Source organism: Meles meles, chromosome 15, assembly GCF_922984935.1.
Source record: "Meles meles chromosome 15, mMelMel3.1 paternal haplotype, whole genome shotgun sequence".
Taxonomy (NCBI): Eukaryota; Metazoa; Chordata; class Mammalia; order Carnivora; family Mustelidae; genus Meles; species Meles meles.
The window spans coordinates 11,052,506-11,078,040 of NC_060080.1; the positions used below are offsets into that span (position 1 = coordinate 11,052,506).

At 42.9% G+C, this 25,535-nt stretch overlaps 1 protein-coding gene across 2 annotated transcripts in view; it reads right to left on the reverse strand.

Annotated features, from left to right (window-relative positions):
• NBAS (NBAS subunit of NRZ tethering complex) overlaps window positions 1–25,535 on the reverse strand; it is a 339,756-nt gene that overhangs the window by 21,209 nt on the left and 293,012 nt on the right. For both annotated transcript variants that reach the window (XM_045979111.1, XM_045979112.1), the window contains 2 exons: window positions 18,740–18,935; window positions 4,054–4,193 (listed from right to left, as the gene is read on the reverse strand). In XM_045979111.1, coding sequence (XP_045835067.1) covers window positions 4,054–4,193; window positions 18,740–18,935 — 336 coding nt within the window. The remainder of the gene's footprint in view (window positions 1–4,053; window positions 4,194–18,739; window positions 18,936–25,535) is intronic.

Below are 25,535 nucleotides of genomic sequence, written 5' to 3' on the forward strand. Positions count from 1 at the left end.
GGAAACAGTTGACAAAACTAAAAGACAACTGACAGAATGGGAGAAGACATTTGAGATGTCTTATCAGATAAATGGTTAGTACCCAAAATCTATAAAGAACTCATCAAACTCGATGCCCAAGAACAAATAATCCAATCAATAAATTGGGAGAAGAAATGAAGAGACATTTCTCCAAAGAAGACATACATAATGGCCAACAAAACGAGGCATCAGGGAAATACAAATCAAAACCCCAGTGAGATACCACCTCACACCAGTCAGAATGGCTAAAATTAACAAGTCAGGAAATGACAGATATTGGCGAGGATGTGGAGAAAGGGGAACCCTCCTACATTGCTGGTGGGAATGCAAGCTGGTGTAGCCACTCTGGAAAACAGCATGGAGGTTCCTCATAAAGTTGAAAATAGAACTACCCTATGACCCAGCAATCACATCACTGGGTATTTACCCTAATAAAGAAGATGTGGTGTATATATACAATGGAATATACTTGGCCAGCCAAAAAAAAATTTTTTTTTTTTGCCATTTGAAGTGAAATAAGTCACTCAGAGAAAGAAAATGATCAAATGATCTCAACTCATATGTGGAATTTAAGAAACAAAACGGAGGCTCACGGGGGAAGAGAGGAAAAAATAAAACAAGAAGAAATCAGACAGTGAGACAAAACACAAGAGTTAATCAGAGGAAACAAAGGGTTGCTGGAGGGAGAAGGTGGGGGGATGGGGTAAACGGGTGATGGACATTGAGGGCACGTGATATAAAGAGCACGGGGTGTTATATAAGACGGATGAATCACTGACCTCTACCTCTGCAACTAACAATGCAGTATATGTTAATTAATTGAATTGAAATAAAAAATTTTTAAAAATTGAAACAGAAAATTTTTAAATATTACTTCATTAACAATAAAATGTATGACAGTCACATAACTCACAGGATTAAAATACCTATATTTTACAAAACAAAGCACAAAAAACTAGAACACCCAAGTTGGTTCAGTCAATTAGCAGTCACGTGGATCAAGCAAATTTCGTAGTTTTTAACTTGACTATGTTAACTGGCAACATTCAATCGTTGTCACACTCCACTTCCCTTCTTCCTGCCTTTCCCACTCTTTCTCCCCTCCTCCCTTTATGGGGGTGTTATTCCGAAGTGCTGAAGTCATACACTGGGTTATCCACCAACCAAAAAAAGGTACTCAAAAGTACTCTTAAGGGGGCACCTGGGTGGCTCAGTGGGTTAAGCCTCTGCCTTCGGCTCAGGTCATGGTCCCAGGGTCCTGGGATCGAGCCCCGCATCGGGCTCTCTGCTCGGCGGGGAGCCTGCTTCCCCTTCCCCCTCTGCCTGCCTCTCTGCCTACTTGTGATCTCTCCCCCTCTCTGTCAAATACATTAAAAAAAAAAAAAAGTACTCTTAAGAACAGATTTTGGTGCGCCTGGTGGCTTAGTCGGTTGGGCGTCTGCCTTCAACCAGGGTCGTGATTCCAGGGTGCTGGGATCAAGGACCTTGACCTCCCTCTCCCTCCACTGCTCCCACTGTTTGTTCTCTCTCTCACTGTCAAATGAATAAATACAATCTTTAAAAACAAAAATTTTTTTTGAAAGTGTCCCATCATAGAGTCTCTTGTGATAAAACACCAATTTGGCCCAGGATAAAAGCCAAAACGGATGTTGTTTGACCTACCCTCGGTTCCCCTCTTGGATGGAGATAAGGCTGGTGGAGGGGTAAGAGGACCAGTAATGATTTGATTCTAATAAGTTCATCAAGGAGGTTTTTATTTATTTATTTTTAAAGATTTTCTTTATTTGTCAGAGAGAGAGAGACAGCACAAGCAGGGGGAGTGGCAGGGAGAGGGAGAAGCAGGCTCCCCGCTGAGTAAGGAACCTGAAGTGGGACTCGATCCCAGGACCCTGGGACCATGACTTTAGCCAAAGGCAGACACTTAAATGACTGAGCCACCCACATGTCCCTTAAAGGAGGTTTTTAAAACACAGGTTAGCAATTTACAAATTTCACTTTATACTGGCTATCAAAGAATGTACCTCTAAAAACTAAGATTTTTTAAATCTATAAATGTATTAAATGTTTAAAATGCAATAAATGTCTTAAGTGAAGCTGACTTTACTTCTTGTGGGTAAGTGATTTGAAATGGTCACTGTTCTAAAAGTACAAGAAACCGTAAAACCACAGTAAACAAATAGACTGGGGGAGTGTACTTTGATACTGAGAAGTTCTCTTTAGACCAAGAGATCCATTCTGAGGGCATGAGGAAACCTACACTGCAACCCTAATCATCTGCTAAAAAAGCAAAGCATTACTGACAATCTAATTAGCGGCTCCATATCTACCGCACATGACCGTCACAGAGGAGCTGGTTAGAAACGGATTCCCAGGGGAGAGCTGGACTCAGCAAGCCAAGTGTGGGTGATTTTTTTTTTTTAAGATTTTTTTTATTTATTTGTCAGAGAAAGATGGGGAGAGAGAGAGAGAATGAGATCGAGAGCGTGCACATGCAGGGAAAGCTACAGACAGAAGGAGAAGCAGGCTTCCCGCTGAGCAAGGAGCCCGATGTGGGACTCGATCCCAGGACTGCGGGATCATGATCTTAGCTCAAGGCAGCTGCTTAGCCAACCAAGCCACGCAGGCGTTGCTGGGAAACCACTTTTAACAAGCCCCTGGTGTCCCGGGGCAGCTCTGCCAAGACAGCCAGGACCAAGCAGCAACGCTGCTTCGGTGCAGCCCCCCGTGGGAAACCGAAGGTTTTATGATGGAGAGCCTGTACTGCAGGGTTTCCAGCAGTGAAGGTAAGAACGGCACGTCGAAAGCTGCATATCCGGGTGGCACGCACGCCACAAATGACAGGTCTCAGAAACGTTCTTCCCCCTCTCTACAGACACGTGGCTGGACACAAAACAAAGACGCCACTCTCCCTGGTTTGCTTCGGGTAATCCTAACAGTCTCATCCTAGGGAGAAGGGGAAGAGTCCTTGCCACATGTTCCTGAGGAGTCCTTTAGAAACTGCTCGCAGGTGGATTTATCTCCAGGAATGTCTCTTCCCAGGCCCGGAGCCGTGCTCTGGCGCAGGCAGTGTGGGCTTGCAGAGCACGGGAGGAAAGGACCAGGCGGGGGGCGAGCAGGCGTCTGAAACAGAGCCATGGGGGCTTCTAGTTCTGGCCAGCGAGGAGCCGCAGATCATGACAGAAGCATATGGGCTCAGAGAAAAGCCGGTGCCTCTTCCGAAGGAAGCCTCGGCCGGCAGCTCGGGGCCTGCAGGACCGCTGAGCGCAGCCACCAGCGGCAGCTGTGAGCCCAGCAGGACAGGGAGGGTGGCGGGCCGTGAAGGGGGCCGGGCGTCAGGTAGAGCGCCGCCTCCTCCGCTTACCAGCCACGGGGTGCCCGAAGTCATTTCCCTTCTGCGTCTCCACTGCCTCCTTCTTCTGCCTTGCAGGGAGGCCCACACAGTGAACTGGTAATATATGTAAGTTGCACATAACATTGTGTGTCCTCAATAAATGCGGATTATCAATTTATTCCGTATGGATTCTCAAGTTAGCAGGGCAAGCTGTGTTAAAAGGGACTCAAAACATTTCCTGGTGAAAATACTAGAACACAATTATTTTGTCGCTATATACATCAGATTTTTTTTTTTTTTTTGAAGATTTTTACCAGGAGAGAGAACAAGTGAGGGGGGGGGGGGGAGGTAAGGTAGAGGGAGAGAGAGAGAGAGAGAAAGGCAGACTCCTGGCTGAGCAGGAAGCCCAAGGCAGGGCTTGGTCCCAGGACCTTGAGATCATGACCTGAGCCGAAGTCAGACGCTTAACTGACTGAGCCACCCAGGCGCCCCTAAGTCAGATGTTATTACTAAGCACGGTCTGATATTTTTGAGTAAAATATTTGCATGTAGGGGCAAGAGGAAATGGAAAGAAAGTGCAATATTTCAAATAAACAATTCTCCTTTCTGCTAAAGGCTGATTTTATGTATTTCTTTTGAAGGTACTGAATTTTTAAAACTAAGAGCAGACAAAAGAGATGTAACTTTATGTTACCACTTACTCGGAGTCCTGGCTCATAGGTGGCCAAGCTTGCAAGAGCAAAACCAAGTGCTGAAACTCCGCCTCCTGGTGGCTGGACTCCAGGAGTTCCGTGAAGAGAGCGCGGCGGTTCTCTTCGTTCTCAATGTCAGCTGTGTATACCTGGACGTGGAAATACACACTTGACGTTGGTGGCAGAGGCTACTTCACTGGGTTACAGAGGAATTCACACTTGATGATTCTGATTAAACACTCTTGAAAATGTTCACAATGCGTTGAGAGGTGAGATTCACCCCACCACCCTAACCACCCCTCACCCCCCAAAATCTTCAAAAGCTCTAAACCTTACTCTTACTTTAAACAATTGTTTAGAACAAATTATAGGAAGGTTCTGAACGTTCATTACAAAAATAAATTCAAACAAGTAGAGGACTGGCTTATTGGTATTTAATAAGCGTTATGTTAAAAGACAGAATTATTGTATATGAAATTATAATAGTTCATCATACTTAACATTAGTCAAACTTTTTTCATTTAAATTATCATAAATGCATTTCTATTTCTCATTTCAGCATGATTATTGCTAAGTTTTCTATTTCTCATTTCAGCATGATTATTGCTGAGTTTTCACGTTGTCTAGACAATTTCTCTAATTTGAAATTTAAAGATTTGACTAAAGTGCATTCGTCATAGGATTTTCGTGACACATCAAAATCAAACAAAATATCCTTTTATTCCCATCTCCATTTCTAATGCAGAAGGAGTTCTGACCAAGTCAAGAACACGAATTCGTGTTCCAGTTGCATAACTGAATGATACGACCTTCACATCGAGGCAGTCCTGAAACCAATCGCACCTCCAGCATCTGCCGCTGATGGTTTTGCTATGCTAAGTGAGAAAGCAGTTTTAAATACAAAAGTAAGCCAACAGCTGCTTTTCCTGTTCCTGAGCCTCTCTGAACACAGACTCTCTACATTTGGGTACCTGAGACTCAGATGATGACAGATCCCTTGAAAGGATAACGAGAACGGATGGTTACCTGTACATTTGTTAGGTTGTCTGTACAAATGCATGTTTCCAAAGCACTTAATTTAGTGGTCAAATTTTGGCTCTAATCCAAAATAGCCACCTGAACAGGGCATAGCATGAATTCTGCATTTCCACAAGAGCTGATATGTACTATGAAATGATTGGTAATTACTATGGCAACCGGAGCTCACACGGCAACCCAACAGATCCTTCAAAACCTGCCTGAAGCCTCGCGTCACTCCTCCACGGACTAACCCCAGAGCATTTTATACTTTTTGAAATAATTTCAGAATCCAGGAAGAGTTCACCCTTAAAATGGCTTTGGGTGGAGAAGAGCACAGGTGTTATTAACCTCCCCTTACAGATGAGAAAACCGCCTTCTCTTTCCCGGTAACGTGGCTGGCAAGCGGTAGAGCTGATACGTTAATTATCATCAGATCAGGATGTTCCGGAACTAGAGGACTCAACAAGCCAGACGAGCTCTGAAGTATTTAAATGGGTGGTCTAATTGGGAGTTTGGCAGTATATTCTTGCCTATTTATAAAGAAACGTTTAAAACAAACAAACAAAAAAATCTCAAACTCAAGACGTCTACCTGTTTGGACTCGACCTCCCACCGTCAACTCCTCTCCAGGCTCCGGAGCCCCGTGGCCACCACACATGCTTCCACCTCGGGAACGCTGGTCTGTTTTCTCTGCCTGACACATTCTCTCTGCAGACATCTGTAGGGCTCATTTGCTTATTTCCTTCAAATCTCTCAAACGTCACCTCATCGGAGAAGGTGCTGTGTAACTGCCCCCCTCAGGCTGCATTCCCCTCCACCGTCGGTCTCTCGCACCTCAGTTTATGTCCCTTCTTAGCAGGCACAAGTATGTGACGTGTGACGTATTACGTATCTTTTTGCTTATTGCCTTTCTCCTTCCATCACAGTGGACGCTCCTTGAAATGAGAGACTTTCATTTGTTCACTGGTTTTTCCCTCCTCCTTAACATAATGCCTGACGGACCGTAGATGCCCAGTGTTTACTGAGTGTTTGAACACATGGATAAACCAATGAATAAATGAAGACATTCCATCATTTATAAAATATCCTAGCCCAGAATGGCGATATTAAATATTCACGGAGTGGCCATAACTTCATGAATTTCTGAGCCAAATTCTTGACTCTTTTGTTACTGAAGATGGACGTGAGGCTTATAAAGAAGATGCCACTGAGAAGGAAATCATTAAAAGAGACCCAAGGCAGGGCGGCGGGGGGCAGCGTTTATTGACATTATGTCTTTACCAATAATGCTTTACGGGTAGTTGCGTGATCTCAGCACAGTCCTGCTCTCGGTCTCTTTTCCCTCATCCACTCAACGGACTCCAAGTACCCCCGCAAAGTCTCAGGATTTCTGAGAAGGTGCCTGACGGTCAGCAGCGGGGGAAAGGGCGTGGTAAATGGCTGCTCTTTTCTGAGTTAAAATCCAAGTTTTTACAGTTTATTTGAAGACAAGGTTTGTGTTTTGGAAGTATTTAAAAACAACTGAATGGTATGCCTGTAATGTTGCAAGCAGAGTCGATACTCCACTTGCTACAATGAACTCCTGCAGAATGAAAAATAAGGGGTTTCTCCTTTACACGGACCATGGAGTCTACCACGGGTTGCTCGATGCCCACCAGGAAGCAGAAGAGATCAGAAAAAAGTGATTCTTGTTTTCAGTATCATTTGGGTTTCTTTCTTTTCAAAAACTAACAGCTTGTCGATTTTTAGGACACGAAAGTGTATCCTAAGGGAGAGAAAGATCTTTAAAAAAAAACTATCAATTAAACCTTTATGTGCTTGTTTTTATATCAGCGTGCCAATAATCGTTTCTATTTTTAAAATGTGTTTGGCTAGGAGTTTCTTTGTATAACACCCTCTTCATGTGTACACAGACTTTTGAAAAGTGCGTTTTTGTCAAGAAAAATTTCTTCTGAAAATTCATTAACCGTTTCAATTATTAGTAACTTACTTTTCAGAGCATTGACCTCATGTTTAAAATAGAAATGTGAAAAATATAGCAGTTTACACAATTACCCATTTTGGGTAGGCACACTCGTACACCCCCTCTCACATCATAAAGGGTTTCAAAGGATTATGCTGTTCAGCTCTTAAGAAAGCGATTTTAAATTCTCTACCACTGTAGCTACAAAAGCCTCACCCTCCATGAGAGAAGAAAATGGGCCTGAAAACGGACTTGAGTACGTGTTTTTTAAAGCCTAAGAAAGAATATGCTTTGCTGGATTATCATTACATACTTTGATACACAAGTGCTAATCTAGAATTTGTGTCTATATATTAAAATACCTAAATTTATCTAAATTCACCAAGATAATATGTTTGTCCTGTTCATCATATCCTATAAGGTTTTAAAAATAATTTCAGGTAACCAAAACTGGAAGTGAATTTCGGCATAAAGAAAGACAAACATGGGATGCCTGGGTGGCTCAGGCCATGGGTCCTGGGATTGAGTCCTGCATTGGGCACCTTGCTCAGTGGGGAGGCTGCTTCTCCCTCTGCCTCTGCCTGCTTGTGCTCTCTGACAAATAAATAAAATCTAAAAAAAAAAAAAAAAATCGGTCCAATTTCTTTAAAACAAACAAAAAAGATAAACATAAATAGAGAAACAAAATGGCTCTGACCCTATTTTCATTTATTTATTTATTTATTTATTTATTTTCAACGTAGCAGTATTCATTGTTTTTGCACCACACCCAGTGCTCCATGCAATACGTGCCCTCCTTAGTACCCACCACCTGGCTCCCCGAACCTCCAACCCCCCACCCCTTCAAGACCCTCAGGTTCTTTTTCAGAGTCCATAGTCTCTCATGGTTCACCTGCCCTTCCAATTTCCCTCAACTCCCTTCTCCTCTCCATCTCCCCATGTCCTCCATGTTATTTGTTATGCTCCACAAATAAGTGAGACCATATGATACTTGACTCTCTCTGCTTGACTTATTTCACTCAGCATAATCTCTTCCAGTCCCGTCCATGTTGCTACAAAAGTTGGGTATTCGTCCTTCCTGATGGAGGCATAATAGTCCATAGTGTATATGGACCACATTTTCCTTATCCATTCGTCCGTTGAAGGGCATCTTGGTTCTTTCCACAGTTTGGCGACCACGGCCATTGCTGCAATAAACATTGGGGTACAGATGGCCCTTCTTTTCACTACATCTGTATCTTTGGGGTAAATACCCAGCAGTGCAATGGTAGGGTCATAGGGAAGCTCTATTTTTAATTTCTTGAGGAATCTCCACACTGTTCTCCAAAGTGGCTGCACTAACTTGCATTCCCACCAACAGTGTAAGAGGGTTCCCCTCTCTCCACAACCTCTCCAACACATGTTTCCTGCCTTGCTAATTTTGGCCATTCTAACTGGTGTGAGGTGGTATCTCAATGTGGTTTTAATTTGAATCTCCCTGATGGCTAGTGATGATGAACATTTTTTCATGTGTCTGATAGCCATTTGTATGTCTTCATTGGAGAAGTGTCTGTTCATATCTTCTGCCCATTTTTTGATATGATTATCTGTATTCTGTGTGTTGAGTTTGAGAAGTTCTTTATAGATCCTGGATATCAACCTTTTGTCTGTACTGTCATTTGCAAATATCTTCTCCCATTTCGTGGGTTGCCTCTTTGTTTTGTTGATTGTTTCCTTTGCTGGCAGAAGCTTTTGATCTTGATGAAGTCCCAAGTTCATTTTCGCTTTTGTTTCCTTTGCCTTTGGAGACATATCTTGAAAGAAGTTGCTGTGGCTGATATCGAAGAGGTTACTGCCTATGTTCTCCTATTGGATTCTGATGGATTCCTGTCTCACGTTGAGGTCTTTTATCCATTTCAAGTTTATCTTTGTGTATGGTGTAAGAGAATGGTCGAGTTTCATTCTTCTACATATCGCTGTCCAGTTTTCCCAGCACCATTTATTGAAGAGACTGTCTTTTTTCCACTGTTTATTTTTTCCTGCTTTATCGAAGATTATTTGACCATAGAGTTGAGGGTCCATATCTGGGCTCTCTACTCTGTTCCACTGGTCTATGTGTCTGTTTTTGTGCCAGTACCATGCCGTCTTGGTGATCACAGCTTTGTAGTAAAGCTTAAAATCGGGTAACGTGATGCCGCCAGTTTTATTTTTGTTTTTCAACATTTCCTTTGCAATTTGGAGGGGTCTGACCCTAATTCTCCCTATTCTTCCCCGCTAAGCACAATTATAAACTTTGGAAATAACGAAAAAGACAACCAGAGGACTCCTAAAAGCTAACTAGCCTGGAACCCCAGGACTGGAGGCACAACACAGGCACAGCGTCTGATATCCCCTCATCCAGGGGAAGGAGGATACTTAGACTCGGTATTTTCTGACCCCCAACCAAAAAATATAAGATAGTCCAGGTAAGATCATTTCTCATAAGAGTTTTAGAGAAGAGAGAAAGAAGGTAGAGTTTAAAGTGTGTTTCAAGAAATAACATTTTAAAGCTTCCCAAATTTGGTGGATGATAGTAACATACAGACTCAAGAGCTGAGAAATAAACCCAAAGAAATCTGCACCCAGACACATCATAATTAAACACCTGAAAACTCAAGACAAAGAAAAAAATCTTGAAAGAGGCCAGAAAGAAAACAATACATGCCTATAGAGAGAAGAGTGATTTTAGTAACAGGTTATTGTTTATCTGGAAGTACAGAGGCCAGAAAAAAAGTGGCAGAACATTTTTCACATCTTAAAAGAACTGTCAACTATAAATTTTATATACGGTAAGACTAACTTTTAGGATAAAAAGGGGTAACGAAAGCATTCTCAGGTAAGGAAAACTAAAAGATAATCTGTCACGAACAGCCTTCATCTTAAAGACTGGCTAAAGAAACTTCTTCAAACAGAAAGGACATGGGTTTTGGCCCAATATATTTTCGTATCACAACTAGTAATGTTACTCATTCACAGCTACAAAAATTAATTCTAAATTGAAGAAAATCGGGATGTTATAAATCTGGCAAATTACCTGCAAAGAAATTAAAGAGGGAAGTATTGTTTTGAGTCAATAAAAGTGAAAGCCACGGGTCTCAAAGGCTTACAGAAGATACAGAAGCATCAGATCAATATTAACACCATGGGAATTTAAATTCCTCAAAACATCTGAAAACTAGGAGAAGGCTAAACGCAAACATAGACCGAGGCAAGAATCAGATTTTCTCTTTTCCAGAAAGTATCACAGTTCTTATTAAAATACAGACTGCTAGGACACTCCAAGGCAAGTGTGAGGCGTACAGAGACCCGAGCCATGGGCCTTCACAGCTACAAGAGGAAGTGACCACAGACATAGTTTAGCATCGAGGATAACTGAACGGCAGGTGGCTAGCAAGTGCTTCAACATACCTCCCCAAGGAGACTGTCAAATAATGATAAAGGGCACTTTGATCAAATACGCAGCTTTCAAAACAGTGCTGATAAAGTCAGAGTAACAGGGAAAGACATTATACTATGGAGACATTGCTGGACCTTTCTGAGGCTTAACTGCCTCTTCTGTAAGACGAAGATAACACACATCATACGATGGTTGTGATTATGAAATAAGAGAATGTGGCCCAGGGAACGAGTCTAGTGAGTGGCAGACAGGAGGACGTAAGAAGTGACAGGGATTCTTCATGTGCAGCTACATATAAAAAAAGCAGAGAGCTGGATGTGTGCTGTGGGTTCTTCTAATAAGAATCGGGTTTGTAGATTAGACAGGACAGAAAAAGCATACGAAGAAAGTGGCTGTTTTAGGATAATGAGATCATGGGTTAATGTGCTCTCTTGTGAAAATCTCATTTATTTGTACAAGACGGGATTTGGAATGGCTCCACAGTATGCCTGCTAGAGATGAGTGAAAATAATCAGCCACTTCGCACAAGTTCCTCTTCAAGTTTTGTGATTCTACCCTTTTCTCCCGTGAAAGAGAAATAATCTATGCCGCTGTCTCCCTCCCAGTCCGTGGGGGCGGTGGTGGGAGGGGATCGGTTAGTGATGATCCCATACAGACACTTCTAACTAAACACCATAGGATTTTAAAGGGCAAAATTCAAATGTGACTCAAACATGAAGATATCTCTTTCCCTTCTGTCTCTGGAAGCGATGCTTCTGTCCTCACTGAATTAGGTGACTTTAGCCCTTGCTGTAAGTCCATTTGTCAAGTAGACGCAGCCTCCTCCTTATCGGAGAGTCGCTGTCCTTGAGAAAGTGGACGGAGTCACCTATTCTCCAATGAAAACAGCTTTGCCCTGAAATGTCTCTGTGGCCGCTGAGCGTGAACGTGGCGGCCTTGCTAAACCGAGGCCTCGTCCTGAAATCTGCATCTTCCCAGAGCACCGACACTGTGGCTTGTTTTCCTTCAGGTATTTGTGAATATGAAATAGATATTAATGCACATCAGCACACTCCATGAATGGAAAATAATTACCATCAGGTAGAGGATCATTCTCGATGTAGTAATATTAATCACCATATTCCTACGTTCACGGGAATTGATGAGCGGTTACACTGCCTCTATGATTTATGCAATTTGGGGGGTAAACCTGAAATTCTTTCCAAACAAAAAGTCAAAAGTAAAAAACAGAAGGCATCCCCAGCTGCTTCAGAGCCTCACCACCCTCCAGCGTCCAAACGCTGAAATGTTTCCCGCCTCTTCTCCTGTCATCCTTCGACTTTTCTCGCTGATCCTTAAAAGGAACGCAGAGACGGCGCTGCTCAGGGAGAGGTCAGCACGACTGGCGCAGCTGCTGAGGTTTGCAAGGCCCTGGATGTGATTCTCTTGCTACAGAGAGCCCACGTGGGTCGTGAGCTGACCTGATCCTGGGAGGAGAGCCCTGGGATGGAGCAGTCACCCAGTGACACATACTAAACCCAAGTGTGCGTCCCAGAAAGGGGTCACTGTGGCCTAGGATGTTTATAAGGCTGTGAAGGAAGTCTGCCCAGTGAAGGGGATAAGCAGAGCCTCCTATCTCAGCACACAGACCCTGAGCCCCAGAAGTGTTGTTTAGGTGTAAAACACAGCCCTGAACTTAGTGTCCTTCGCAACAGAACGAGTTTGTCCTCTGCTTTTTCCTAGTACCACTTTGTCCTTAGCAACTTCGGCAAACATCAGAGGGGCCCCAAATGTGTTTCTTGTCCCCGCCACGTCTAAGCAGTCCCCCAGGCCCCTGGCAGTAACCCCTTTAGCTTTCTTTACCCTCTTCTATCTTCACGGCTGGTACCAAGTTCAAGGCCAAATTCAGGCCACTTGACCACTGCCACTGACCGGCACCCCTCCCGCCCACTGTTCATGCAGAGGTCAGAGAGCTTCTCCTAAAGCATATCTGATCACATTGCTTCTCAGGCATCCCTCTCCCGGGGGTGGGGGGGCTTAGCACTGTCAAGGTGAAACCCGTGCAGGACACCGGAAGTAGTCTGGCCTGCTTCTTCCTAGTCTCATCTCTTGCCTTCACGCAAGGCTCACCTCCTGGGAGCAGGCTTTCCTCAGTGCCTCCAGACACAGATGGCTGCGTGCCCTCCCTTGAACCCTATGCACTGTGTAGCCATCTCTGCAGTATCTACAGTCTTCGGAGAATTTGCTTCTTTGCTTCTGTATCTATGTGCTCCACTGGATCGGAGTCCCCACACCAGCAGGGCCCATTTACCTGGACTGAAGCTAGAGATTTACATGCACTATCCCATAGTGACGTCTCCAAGGTCAAGGAGCGAGCAAGTGGTAAGTAACAGTGGGATCTGAATGCCGTTCTGTGGGACGAGCCCAAACACTTCACTGCTAACGGCCTGGTCTCTTTGTCTGGCCCCAGAGTACAGCACGGAGACGGTGCATAATCTATGCTTGGAGACTCCTCCGTGAACAGTTCCCCTACAGCTCTTTCTAGGCATGCCATTCTTCAGAACGTTCTGGGCAGCAGTGAACACACACCGTGCTCTATATGGAGACAGTGAAAAAAGCGAAGAGATGAAGCAGTGCTTTCTGTTTTCTGATTCAAACTCCTCATTTCTCATGCCCAGTCAGAGTCGATCTAGGCAACAGCACAGCAGAGAGAGCAGAAGGTGAGCAGAGCACGCTCTACGTGGTTCAAGGCTACGCAAATGTTAGTGCTGAGTAGCTTTCCCTGGCAGGTGGGAAGGCGTGCGGTATGAGGCCAAGAACATCGTCTTTGGGATCAGATAGGATTTGAACTCCAGTTCTATCGCTCACGGGCTGGGCGACCTCAACAGGTTATGTGACCTCATCTCAACCAGAGAATGGTAATGACTTAGAAAGGCTATTCTAAAGATTACATGTGGTAAACGTGTACTTCATACCCAATCCACGGTCCCCTCTTGCCCCCATGATAACTAGGACAAGAGCGAATATCTTTAAAGGGAAAAAACCCTTATTCCTAAAAGAGGGGCCTTCCAAGCTTTCCGAATATTTGCAGAACCCAGTAACACAGATGCTCTCTCAATTTTAATATATTTTAGGAGAAAAGCATATCAAGCTCTATTAGAACATTTCAGACCTCTTGCTTATGTCTGGACAAACATGCTTGCTTGTGACTCATTTGCTTCCATTTGAGAAGCAACTGGCTGGTCAGAAATCACTGTCAGCAGAGTACAGCAAATTAGTACAAAACAGCAACAACAACCTAAAAGCACCAGGCCACTCTGCAAGGAAAGCTCTTCATTATTCCAAGCAAATCATTTTTGCTTGCATATAAGGAGGAAGCAGCGTGGTCTAATCCTTCCCCACCGTGGCAAGAACAGCAAATTGAAACTCAGGGGTCCTGGCCTTGCCATTTGAAAGGTGACCTTAGATAAATTTTTAAAAAATTTAATATTCATTTATTCAACAACTATTTACTGAGAGTATCTGTATGCTCCCTGTTCTCATGTTATTTACATTCTAATGGAAGAAGAAAGACATCATATAATGGACAGAAGGACAGGCAGGGAGAATTTAGCAGACAGTGACAGTTATAAGAAAGTTAAAGACAGGGGCACCTGGGTGGCTCAGTGGGTTAAGCCACTGCCTTCAGCTCAGGTCATGGTCTCAGGGTCCTGGGATCGAGCCCCGCATCGGGCTCTCTGCTTGGCGGGGAGCCTGCTTCCCCCCCTCTCTCTCTGCCTGCTTCTCTGCCTACTTGTGATCTTTGTCTGTCAAATAAATAAATAAAATCTTAGAAAAAAAAAAAGAAAGAAAGTTAAAGACATTATGATACAGATCGTGACTAGGGACCTACTTTAGGAGACAGCCACTTTAGAAATAGTGACATTTAAGCTAAAATCAGAAGAAGTAACTTCTTTCTGGACATCGTGTCCTCTTCTATAAAATGTGACTATAGAACTGTCAGGCTTTCGAAAGTCTCCTCTGGTTCTAGGAATCAGTTTCAAAGGTTATTAAAGATACATTATGCGTATGGATAATTTCTATGTGTGGGATATACGTGCGTAGGCATATGTATTTTTAACATCAACTATTACCCTCTGCTTGATTAAGCAAATCATTTAGAGCAATGAGTCTTAGCTTTGAAGACATTTAAGGTAACAGTAAATTCTTTGTAAGAAACGAAGTCTAGCTTTGCGTATTGAACCTGTCCTACAGTTCATTTTCTGAGCTCTGATAAAGAAGTGTGTATTTTGTTAATGTTTTGGCAAAGGAAACCAAACTGGCCTCTAATCAGAAGAGTTAAATATGTCCTTGCATGTTTCAAAGTATGCAAAATGCAGGGATTTGTAATAAGATTAGAAGTCTTCTTAAACTAGGGCACCTGTGGTTCAGTCGGTTACTAGTCTGACTCTTGATGTCAGCTCAGGTCTTGATCTCAGGGCTGTGAGTTCAAGCCCTCCTCGTTGGGCACCATGCCCAATGCTTATTTCCATGCTTAAAAATAATGATAGTAAGTCTTCTTAAACTAATTTTTTCTGGTGATCACTTGTAACCACAAATCCAGACGGATTGAAATTTAAAGGGTGCAACTCTAAGCCACACGTCCTATTTTATACAAAAACAGAAAAAAACAATAAGGTGAAAGGGTATGGAATTTTTTGAGGAAACATCAGTATTTTGGCCCATATTTTTCATGCACCAGTTAACTAGAAAATTACAAAACCTGAAAAACTCAGATAAATTGTACCAAGGGAATGAACACCATACGTTCATCCCTTCCCCAACACACATTCTCTCCCTCCCTTCACCCCTGCCCTCCACGCCAGGGCACTTTTCTGGAATGGGGAGGAAGGCCTTTCAAGCAGTTGAAAAATGAGGGCCTCTGAATTTTTAATTCTGTTAACTAATCATTAGAAAACTAGAAAATTGCTGTCTCTCTGCGAACCAGTGAGGGAGCAGGCTCCACAGACTCGGTGTGGAATTTTGCAGGAGCTGGCTGGTTTCCCAGCAACACATTGATTTGTGGGGCTACTACTTTGGGCACCTTGAGGATAATTAAATATTAAGTCCCTCTTTGATGTATGCAAAGTCTGCCTAAGAGGATTACCAGCCACAGCAAAGGTAGCAGTCCTACATTTTCTGGTAATTGAACATTGCAATATCATTATCTATTCTTATCTTTGCTCGGTAAGAATCTGCCTCTACCCTGAATATTACCTTTGAGAATGAAGAAAGGGATAGGGAACAGAAAATATGGGAGCCTGTGCAGTCAACATTTTGGGGTCTCCTAGGTGTCTGGGATAGAGAGGCGAGGAAGAGTGTAGTGTGTGTGTGGACGCAATGACAGCGAGCAAACCATGCTCTCTCTCCTCCAGCCCAAGGTTCCACTTTGCACACCAAGTCGACAAGGCTCACAGTTCTGGAATCTTCTCTAAGACAGTAAGGCAAAAGATGAGGGAGGGTGGCCAAGACCTATACTTACAAAGGATTTGTCCACCAGGCCCTGATCTTTCTACTGCTCTAGTGAAAGGTAAAAACAATAATGGAGATGACCTCCAACGTAAACTCTGGCCACAGTTCTGTAACATTCTAGAAGCTATTTCCACTGGGAAGCCACAAGTTTTCTGCGTTCATTTTCCATGTGGCGAATGGTTATTTACAGCTATAGGCAGAGTTTCCTGACCAAATTCACGTGCCTTCCGAAACAGATTAGGATTGGCCATGCCAGGCTGACACAGAGTACTTCGTTTTTACAGGAGGAGGAGGAGACCCTCATTGACTTCGTGTACTTGGGGAGGAAGACTACAGATGAACGGCGTAATTCAGCCACAAGGGGCGTTTCTGTATTCCCATTACTAAGTACCTGAAGAAACTCAGCTCGTTAGCTTCTGAGAACAGACAAACTGCTCTTCTACAAGGACAAAGGAAAAGGGGGAAACGTAAGAAGAGTAAGGGGGCACGAGGTGAATTTTACTTGAGTCAGAGACGTTGGGAGAGCTGTTTTCTAGGGCCCGAAAAAGCAGTAACACAAGGATCTACACACAGACAGGCAAGGGGAGAAGCCAGGCTGTGCTCAAACAGTCCAGTCAGTTCGGAAAAATGTACGGAAAAGGAATCCTAACAAAGGCTAAGCTCCCTCAGATCCTGTTTTTGGAAAAAGTGTCTCTATAAAGAAATTGAAATCTCAGAAGTCACTGGAATCCTACAAACATTGGAACTTGTTCTTTGGGTAACTGGAAATTGAAGGAAAGCTTAAAGAAGAAATAGTGGTTATGCTCATACTATTTCTGAAGCATTTTGCCCCAAATATCAAAGTGTCTGTTCTACTGTTTCAACATGACAGAGAAGATGGGTGTTTTCCCCTTTCCCTGGCCTCTGCGTTGTTTTGTAATATGGTTGGAATAGAGACTGGTCGTAACATGCAGCGAGGCTCCAACCAGAAAAAACGGCCTCATTTTCCCACCCCCGCTCCAGCCTTCAAGGAAGAGGAAACTGAGCACGGCTGAGAACTTGCAAACTGGCGTTTCTGTCAGAAAAGCACCTGAGGGGTGCCTGGGTGGCTCAGTGGGTTAAAGCCTCTGCCTTTGACTCAGGTCATGATCCCAGGGTCCTGGGATCAAGCCCCGCGTTGGGCTCTGCTCAGCAGGGAGCCTGCTTCCTCCTCTCTCTGCCTACTTGTGATCTCTGTCTGTCAAATAAATAAATAAAATCTTAAAAAAAAAAAAAAAAAAGCACCTGAGAGTAGGAGAGTTCATTTGTTTCAGAAGGAGTCATAATCCAAGGTCCCATGTGGCAAAAATAATATGACCTAATTCTGAGCTTGCTTACTTCAGAGACACTACGTGAACCAGCAAACCTCTAACATTGACCATGCCAGAGACCTGGACTATAGTTCATCGTCTTCCGCATTTGTGTCCCCAGACTGCTCTTTGAGAAGACTGTTAGTGATCTCTTCACGTAATTCAAGGCAAAATGTTGAGACTAAATACACCGGTAAGGTCACGGGGCTTCAGAAAGAGTGTTATTCGGAGACCAGTGACTTCTGTAGGAAGCAATCCATTTCAGCATTTGGCAAGATTACAGAACTTCTGTTAAGTCCATCTTTTCCACATACCCAATTATCTAACTCTAACGACAGAGAATATAGTATTTACCTCTTTCTCTCACATAGGGAAATAAGAATAGATAAGAATAATAATGAGGAAGATGTTCTGAGATGAGTCTCAAGATATTCTCAATATCTGATTCATTGTTAAAAGAAGAAATTCATTGTTCTTTCAATGCAGTAATAAGGACATAAATATTAATTAAAGAGCAAAGCTTTAGAATTAGAAGGTAAATCGAGTTGCAGTCAGACTTCCAGGAAATTCTCACAGAGTAGATTATATGGGAAGTTTTATCGTACTGGTATATGATTTACCCTTCAGGCTAATGCACTCGGCTGAGGTGACTGACTCTTACATCCTATGTCTTTTAGGACGCATCCATTTAGAGTTTGAGCCGAACATCAATGGCCACCCTATTTCTTTGATTTAGGAATCAGCATTCCCATTTCCTCAATCAACAAGTATCTGAGCTCAGTGTATGCGCACAGCATACTTAGGGGAATTCAAAAGACAATAATACAACCTCCAGGGCTTCTGAGTTTCCACAGCAGTGGGGAGAAAAGACTTTAATAGTAATGATAATGACAGTAACAATAATAATACACGATACGTAATTAAAGCTCAAATGTGTGGAATTCAAAGCTAAGTGTGAAGTGGTCAGGGAAGGTTCCGGAGAGAAGATGGACGGAGTGAAGCGTCTTGAAGGATGGGATGGAGAAACTGAGATCTTGTGTGTGTGCGACATTACCACTCGAGATACAGAAGAGAGAGGAGGCCACCTGCCTGCCTGCGCAGAGTATGAAAAAAATGAATGAGCTCAACTGCACACTGCGTTTCCATTTCCATCCGCGTTTCTCCAGGGACAGGGAGAGCTGCGGTAATTAACTCGTCCTGTGAAGAATCCTGACTACATCCTATGAAGAGAAAAATGATCCACACACGGGAGGTGAACGAGACACCACCTCCAGTGTGTACGCCTTTTCAAACCGACGGAAACTCCAAACCAGCTCTGTTGTGCATATTCCACTCCTCAACAGCCGGACTGAGAACACAGGGGACGGGTGGCATCCCGAGCTGATTATTCACTGGCGCATCGTCCAAAGTAATCAAGAAATAACCTCCAATGATTTTTAACAGAGAAAACATCTGATAACCAATCGGACGCTCCCTTACCTGTCTCTGGGGCCAAGTGGCTTTGAGAATAGCTTCCGTTCTAAAGAACACAAGGAGCTTGCCATCCTCCTCCGTCAGGTTAAAGGACTGTCCCAAAATCTGCAGCACCTGAATGCGGGGTCTCACAGGCCAGGCATCATCAGCACAGAAGGGCCGCAGCCACTCCAGCAGGTCCTCGGAGGAAACCAAGTCTTCTCTGAAGGGCAAAATCAAGGGTTAGATAGAAACTCGTTAAGTCTTAAAAAAAAAAAAAAATCCCAGTAACCAAATGCAGCGATTGACCCAAAGCCTTGTTTGTTGGGTGACAGTTTTTTTTTTTCCTATTATTAGGTTTTAAATGGCACAAGGCAACCATATGAGGTATTTTTAAAACTATGTAAGATGAATATAATTTTTATGCAGTAGCATAGTGAGTTACATGAAGCAGATGGAAAATAATCAATATATTCTTAGCGACTCTGTGTCTTAGACAAAGTGTAATAAAAAGTATGGTTTATTTCTGTTACTGATATGCGGAGAGCCAGGCATCATTCTGAGTTTTATATAAACTATTACTAGTTGACAGTAACTATGCAAAGTAGATATTTTAAGTTCTATTTTATTTAAAATTTTTTTCTAGTTGTAGAGATAACTAACACATAACATTGTGTAAGTTTAAGATACATAACTTAATGATCCGATATACTTATATGTTGTGGAATGGTTACTAATAAGTTTAGTTAACATCCATTGCCTGACATCGTTACTTTTTTTCCCTTGAGATTAGAATTTTTAAGCTCTCTTTGTAACCTTCAAATAGATAATATTATTAATATTGTTAGCCCTTATGCTGTACATGTAAATTTCTTTTTATAGATGAGGAAACAGGCTTCAAAGAAGGAATATGGTGGGTCCAGAGATATCTAGAACAGTGCAATACAAGGTCCAAGCCCATGTTCCTTCTACCACTATACTCTGTGATAGGATTTTCATATGCGGTTAGAGCATCAGGCTTCATACTACCCTAAAGATAAAATATGAATGCATGGTTATTAAAAGTACTGTGAAGTCTAAAAGCCTGCAAAGAAAGAAATATTTGTGCAACTTCCTATCCAGCTCTAGAATCTCTTCCCTTGTAATCCCAAATGGGCCATCTCAGGAGAGCAACTGGTTTGATGATGATGTCAATGAATTACTACTGATTACTATTAAGAGGTCTCATATAGATACCTCGCTTGCACAAGGCCCTGGGGAGCAGTGATAAAGCCCTGAATCACATGGGTTTTGCTGTAACCACATCCTTATGAGGCTTCAGGCAATAAATCACCTGCACCAAGTCCCAAATTCCATGCCCGAACACCACCACAGGAAATTCTGAAAGATTCTATAATTACCACTGAGTGTTCCTGTTAGTACGCACATTCTATAATATACTTGTCCATACAGCTTCATGGAAATTCCAATTAAAAAGATAATTCATTATTTGTATTTCAGAATAAAAGAAACGGTTAAACACCATGGCTAACTGGCTCAAGCATTTTCTCAATCCACGATGTCATTTGTTAGCTTTACCTAGTGTCCTTGCTATGGGTCAAAACTGGCAAACGTGGGGTACAAGAAAAGGAGACCAGCACCAGGATTTCCTGGAAATCTATGCGGAAAGTAGGGAGACAATGTCAGGCAGAGGAAAAGCGTTTTGGGGGAATGTGCTGGAACTGTGAACCCTGGCCCCATATAAAAATCATGGACGTCACCATCCCCATTTTATAGGAAAGTAGACAGAGGTCCTGTAAGGGGTCTCTTGGGAGTCTGTGAAACAAAGATAACGTACATGAAGTACTTCACCACAGTGCACAGCGCAGGGGAAGTTCTTAATAAACAGTCACCATCATCTGCACAGGGATTATGATGATTATTATTGGTGTTATCCAAGCACCAGTTTGTGCTTGATATAGGGATGAAAATCATACCATTCCTGCCTTCGAAGAACTGATAACGGGCAGAAAGATTCCTAAAGTGACTAATTACTAATTACTAATTCAAATTACTAATTACGTAAATATGAATGATCATTTTGGAGAAGCAGTGAGTCGAAGAAGGGAAGGCTTCACAGAGGCTGTGGCATTTGCACAGACAGGACCACAACGGACAAGACGGCATGTATGCACATGGAAAGGTGGGGAAAACCATCCCGACAAAGAGGAGAGCAAGAAAAGAACCCCAAGACTTGAAAGGACAGCGTATGTCCAGGGGGGGCGCTTAGAGCACTGTCGTCCAGGTGGTAAACGAGGGACGGGCTGAGGTAGGTAGCAGAGGTCTCCTCGCGTGGGTGGCCCAGAGCACGCGCCAAAGGCTGTGAAAGCAGCTTCACGCTTGGAAAGCTCAGGCTCGGCAGCTGTCAGGCCCAGACTCAGCTCCCAGACTGACCTCTCCCTGACGTTGGTTCTGAGCCCCAGTTCCTCATTTGTAAATTGGAGATGGATACCATTCCCTTACCCATGAAGCTTTTGAGAACGAAACAGACACATAAGTGATCAATTTAAAGCACATAATACATCAAGAGATAACTAAGTGCTTCAATTAGGGGCAACCATTATCATCGAGGACCTTTGGTCTTAACTTTGTCTGGAATGAGAACAATGGGGGATTTCTGAGTACTGAAAAGTCATAATCATGTTAAGTGATCAGAGAAGTGTATAGGCTGGGGCAGGCTCAGGCCCTTTTGGGTGAAGCCTGCAGGAGTCCAATTAGGTATAATTCAGGAGAAGAGGAGCTTAAAGCACATTTTTGGCCTGTAGTCCGAAGCAATTTCACATAATACGAAGCTGATTTTTTTGACCCTGCCACCCTCGTGCCTAATGGGGAGCAGGTAGGATGAGCCACAAGAAGAAGCTGGAGTCACGAAGATTGCAGCTGGAAGTCTGACAATTACCCAAGACCTGACTATGGTGAACAAGAATGAAAACAATGACTATGGAGTTGCAAGGAGCTATGAATTCTACACTTCATCATTACTCTCTTTCAGGCATTCTGTTATCATCTCCAATCTGCGGATGAGGAAACAACCACAGAGAGGTTTAATGTCCAAGGTCACCAAGTAAGGAGTGAGCCAGTATTTGAACTTGAACGATCTTAATGCCTCATCAATTATTACACAGTACTACCAAACCAAACGGGAGCACGTTCCAGAACATGGGGCAGAAGATGACAATTATTCATATACTGACGAGATATAGAAAGATTATTATTATGTTTTCTAAGTCATGATACTGAGTTAGATTTCATTTACATTAGAATTTATTGTGCGGTTGATAATACTTGACATTTTGGGGAAATCTGCTCTAACTTTGGGTTGATCGTTTAAACACATAATAAAATTAGGAAAACTCATTCCTAGAACAGAAGTGCTGTGTTCTGGAAGCACCATGTTCTAGGCAAGCCTCACTGATAGCCGCGTGAATACTGGCGTTCAGTAAAATGACACAGAACTGAAAGGTAGGTCTGTGGGAAAAGTCACCCAAGGACATTACCTAGATACCATCTCCTAAAGATTTTGACTGCAAAATGGCTAAAATTTTCATTTCAGTATGAGTTTTTAAAATCCATAGTCATGGGGCGCCTGGGTGGCTCAGTGGGTTAAAGCCTCTGCCTTCGGCTCAGGTCATGACCCCAGGGTCCTGGGATCGAGCCCCGCATTGGGCTCTCTGCTCAGCGGGAAGCCTGCTTCCCCCCTCTCTCTGCCTGCCTCTCTGCCTCCTTGTGATCTCTGTCTGTCAAATAAATAAATAAAATCTTTTAAAAATAAATAAATAAATAAAATCCATAGTCACTTTCATGACTCATCAAATATACCTGCACACACATATACGGAGACAGAGAAAGAGCAGAAATTTGATAAAATGGCAACAAACTGACAAATCAAGGGGAAGCGTATACAGGTATTCTTTTTTCTATGCTTGCAACTTTCCTGTGGGTTTGCAATTTTTGAAGTAAATAGGTGAGAGATAACCAATTATAACTTTCATAATGTGAAAAAACAGAACAGGAAGAGGGAAAATGATTCCATTTACATAGTATTTTATGAAGGCAAGGAGAAGATTTCATGAGCTTAGGAATAAAAAGAGAACATTATTACTTTATTATAAAAGTTATATAAATGTTTTTAAACAGATAAAGTTACAGAACAGATAAAAGAAAAAAAATCACTCATAGTTTCACTGGAAATAGCCATTTTCCACCTTTTTCTCTATAATGAGGATTTTCTGGGGAGGAAGTTATTATACTGCACAGAGTAATTTAGTACACTGTTTTAAAAGAAATTAACGTCTAAAGGAAACACACATTCACACAATCGGTTTTGGCCCAAAAGATAAGGAGTCCTCTGAAATAGCTCTATTAACAGAAGACCCGCAGCAGCAATAACAACAAAAATACGCTCACTGAATGATTAATTTGAGAAAAGTGGTGTTCTATAGAACAAGAGGATATTCACAAAAGGAATAGAAGAGAAATGTCAGCCAAACAAAAGCACTTACTGAATCAAAGTAAAAAGACAGATTGTGAGAATATTAATAAGCTAATCCTTGGTAAAAGAATTTTCAGATTCTGTGTGGCATATTCCTACAAAGATAACACAACCTTGAACTTACATTGTTAAGGTTCACTAAAAAAGATGGTCAATACAAAAGCACTTTATATAATCATGACACACTACACAAATAAAATTATTATTCTTATTTGGGAATGGGGGAAGGAAAAGACTGCATTCCAACAAAAAAAACACAGACTACTGTGATTTCGTATAAACATAAATGGCATAGAATTTGAATGCCTGAAGGGAACAGAAGGTCACTTAGTCATATCTTCTATATGGAAGTTACAAACTGGCAGGCGAAGTTTTGTGTTGGTTTGTATGGTGCATGCCAATGTTTCAAAATTTAAAATTTTTACAGGAAATCAAGATTTTTCCAGCTCCTCTATTTCCTCCCCCAGTTTTACTGAGATGGAACTGACATATGGCACTGTATAAACTGACAGGGTAGAGCATGATGATTTGACTTACACATACGGTGAAAGGATTCCACAGTAACTTTAGTTAACATCCGTCAGCTCATTTAGATTAAAAAAGAAATGTTTTTCCTTGTGATGAAATCTCTTTGCATCTACTCCCTTCCTTAACCACCAGGTGCCCCTGGAAAGCTGGATGAAAAGGACACACTAGCCACTGACCGCTATTTCCTACGGACAAGGCCCATGTGAACCCTCGTTCCGCTCACCCTCCACCCCCACCTTCTTCTCGGTGTAAGCTCTGCCCACCTCGCTCATTCCCTCCCGTCACCTGCCTGGCCTCCGTGGGAAATACGTGTGCAAATCCTGATGTGTAAAAGGCAAGGCGAGATGAAGAAGGGAGCGAGGAGGGGAAGCAAGTAAACCTAAGTGAGTGAACAGTGAATGACCCCAATATTCGTGTTCTACATAGATCCCACAACTCGGGTCATTGATCCACATGCCACACGCACTTGCCTCACTGCATACGGAGCTGCGTGGAGGAGACCCTCCCCAGTGTAATAGCTTCTATTATTGGCACTCGGCCAGGAATTAGAGAACTGCAAATAAACAAACTCATAACATGCTAATAGCCTTGCGGTAGCGGAAAAAGTGTGACTTCCTACAAATAATTAACATAATCAAATTCTATCAAAAGAAAAATTCCTACAAAGGAAATAATTTTGATATACACACAATTCCAATCTCAAATCTGAACTTTTTGGCAAACACGAATAACCCCCCTTTCGTGGCTATTCCCAAACGTATGCCAACCCAGAATCTCTTTCTGAGGTTCGTTTATCAGTAAGAGCCTGGGCACATCTTGCTAAAATGAGGCAAAAATGAAGTCCTCAGTATGGCCTGAGGTGGCCCTGAGAAATATCGCAGGACAGTGGACCCGCCAACCGCAATGGTGACCGTGGCTGTCAGCGGGGCTCAGGACGCCAGCACACAATGCGCGGCACTGTGGGTACCTAGGCGACGGCTGATGATTTATTTTGCCCCACAGAGCATGAAGACTAAGAAGAAATCAGATTCAATTTGCTTTGGTGGGCTTTCCTTTTTTTTTTTTTTTTTTCCTTTTATTTTCTGAGCTCTAAAAATACTGTGAAATCCCCAGGTAATACCAAAGAACTCAATGAAGTCTGAAAGATCTGACACTGTTCAATATCCAGGAAGCCCTCTGACAGCTGAAGCCGGACTGTGATTAAGTAGCAATTTACACAAACAAACAACAACTTCTAAAATACTCAATAGTTTTGAAGGAAATCTTTCTTCCTTTTTGAATAGTGCACAGAGGAATTCCACATTAATTATCTGTTCTCTGGGTGGATTTCTTTCTGCACATCCTTTTGAGAATCACTAACGTCCTGGTTCACACGGGTTGCTCATGCTTGTTAAAAGCTGCCTAAAGGTAGAGGAGGGCGGGGGGGAGGGGAGGTGGGTGGGTGTAGAAGCGGAAAAGCGGCCCAGGCAGAGGGAAGGAGATGCAAAAGGCGGGAAAAGGGGGGAAGTGATGCCAAGACCTTGCTCCTTCAAGTTCAGTCCGAGGACGAAGCAGCACTTGGGAGCGGGTTACACAGGCAGAATTTCAGGCCCTACCCAGACCTACTGGAGTAAAATCTGTATCTTAAGAAGACCCCTAGGCAATTCCTGTGCACAGTGGTGTCTGAGAAGTCCTGTCCGTTGTGGGCTCTTTAATGTCGGAAGCAGGTGAGATCTGGTGAGAGGAACTTCTGGGCATATCCTTACCTGGGTGAGCCCGGACACA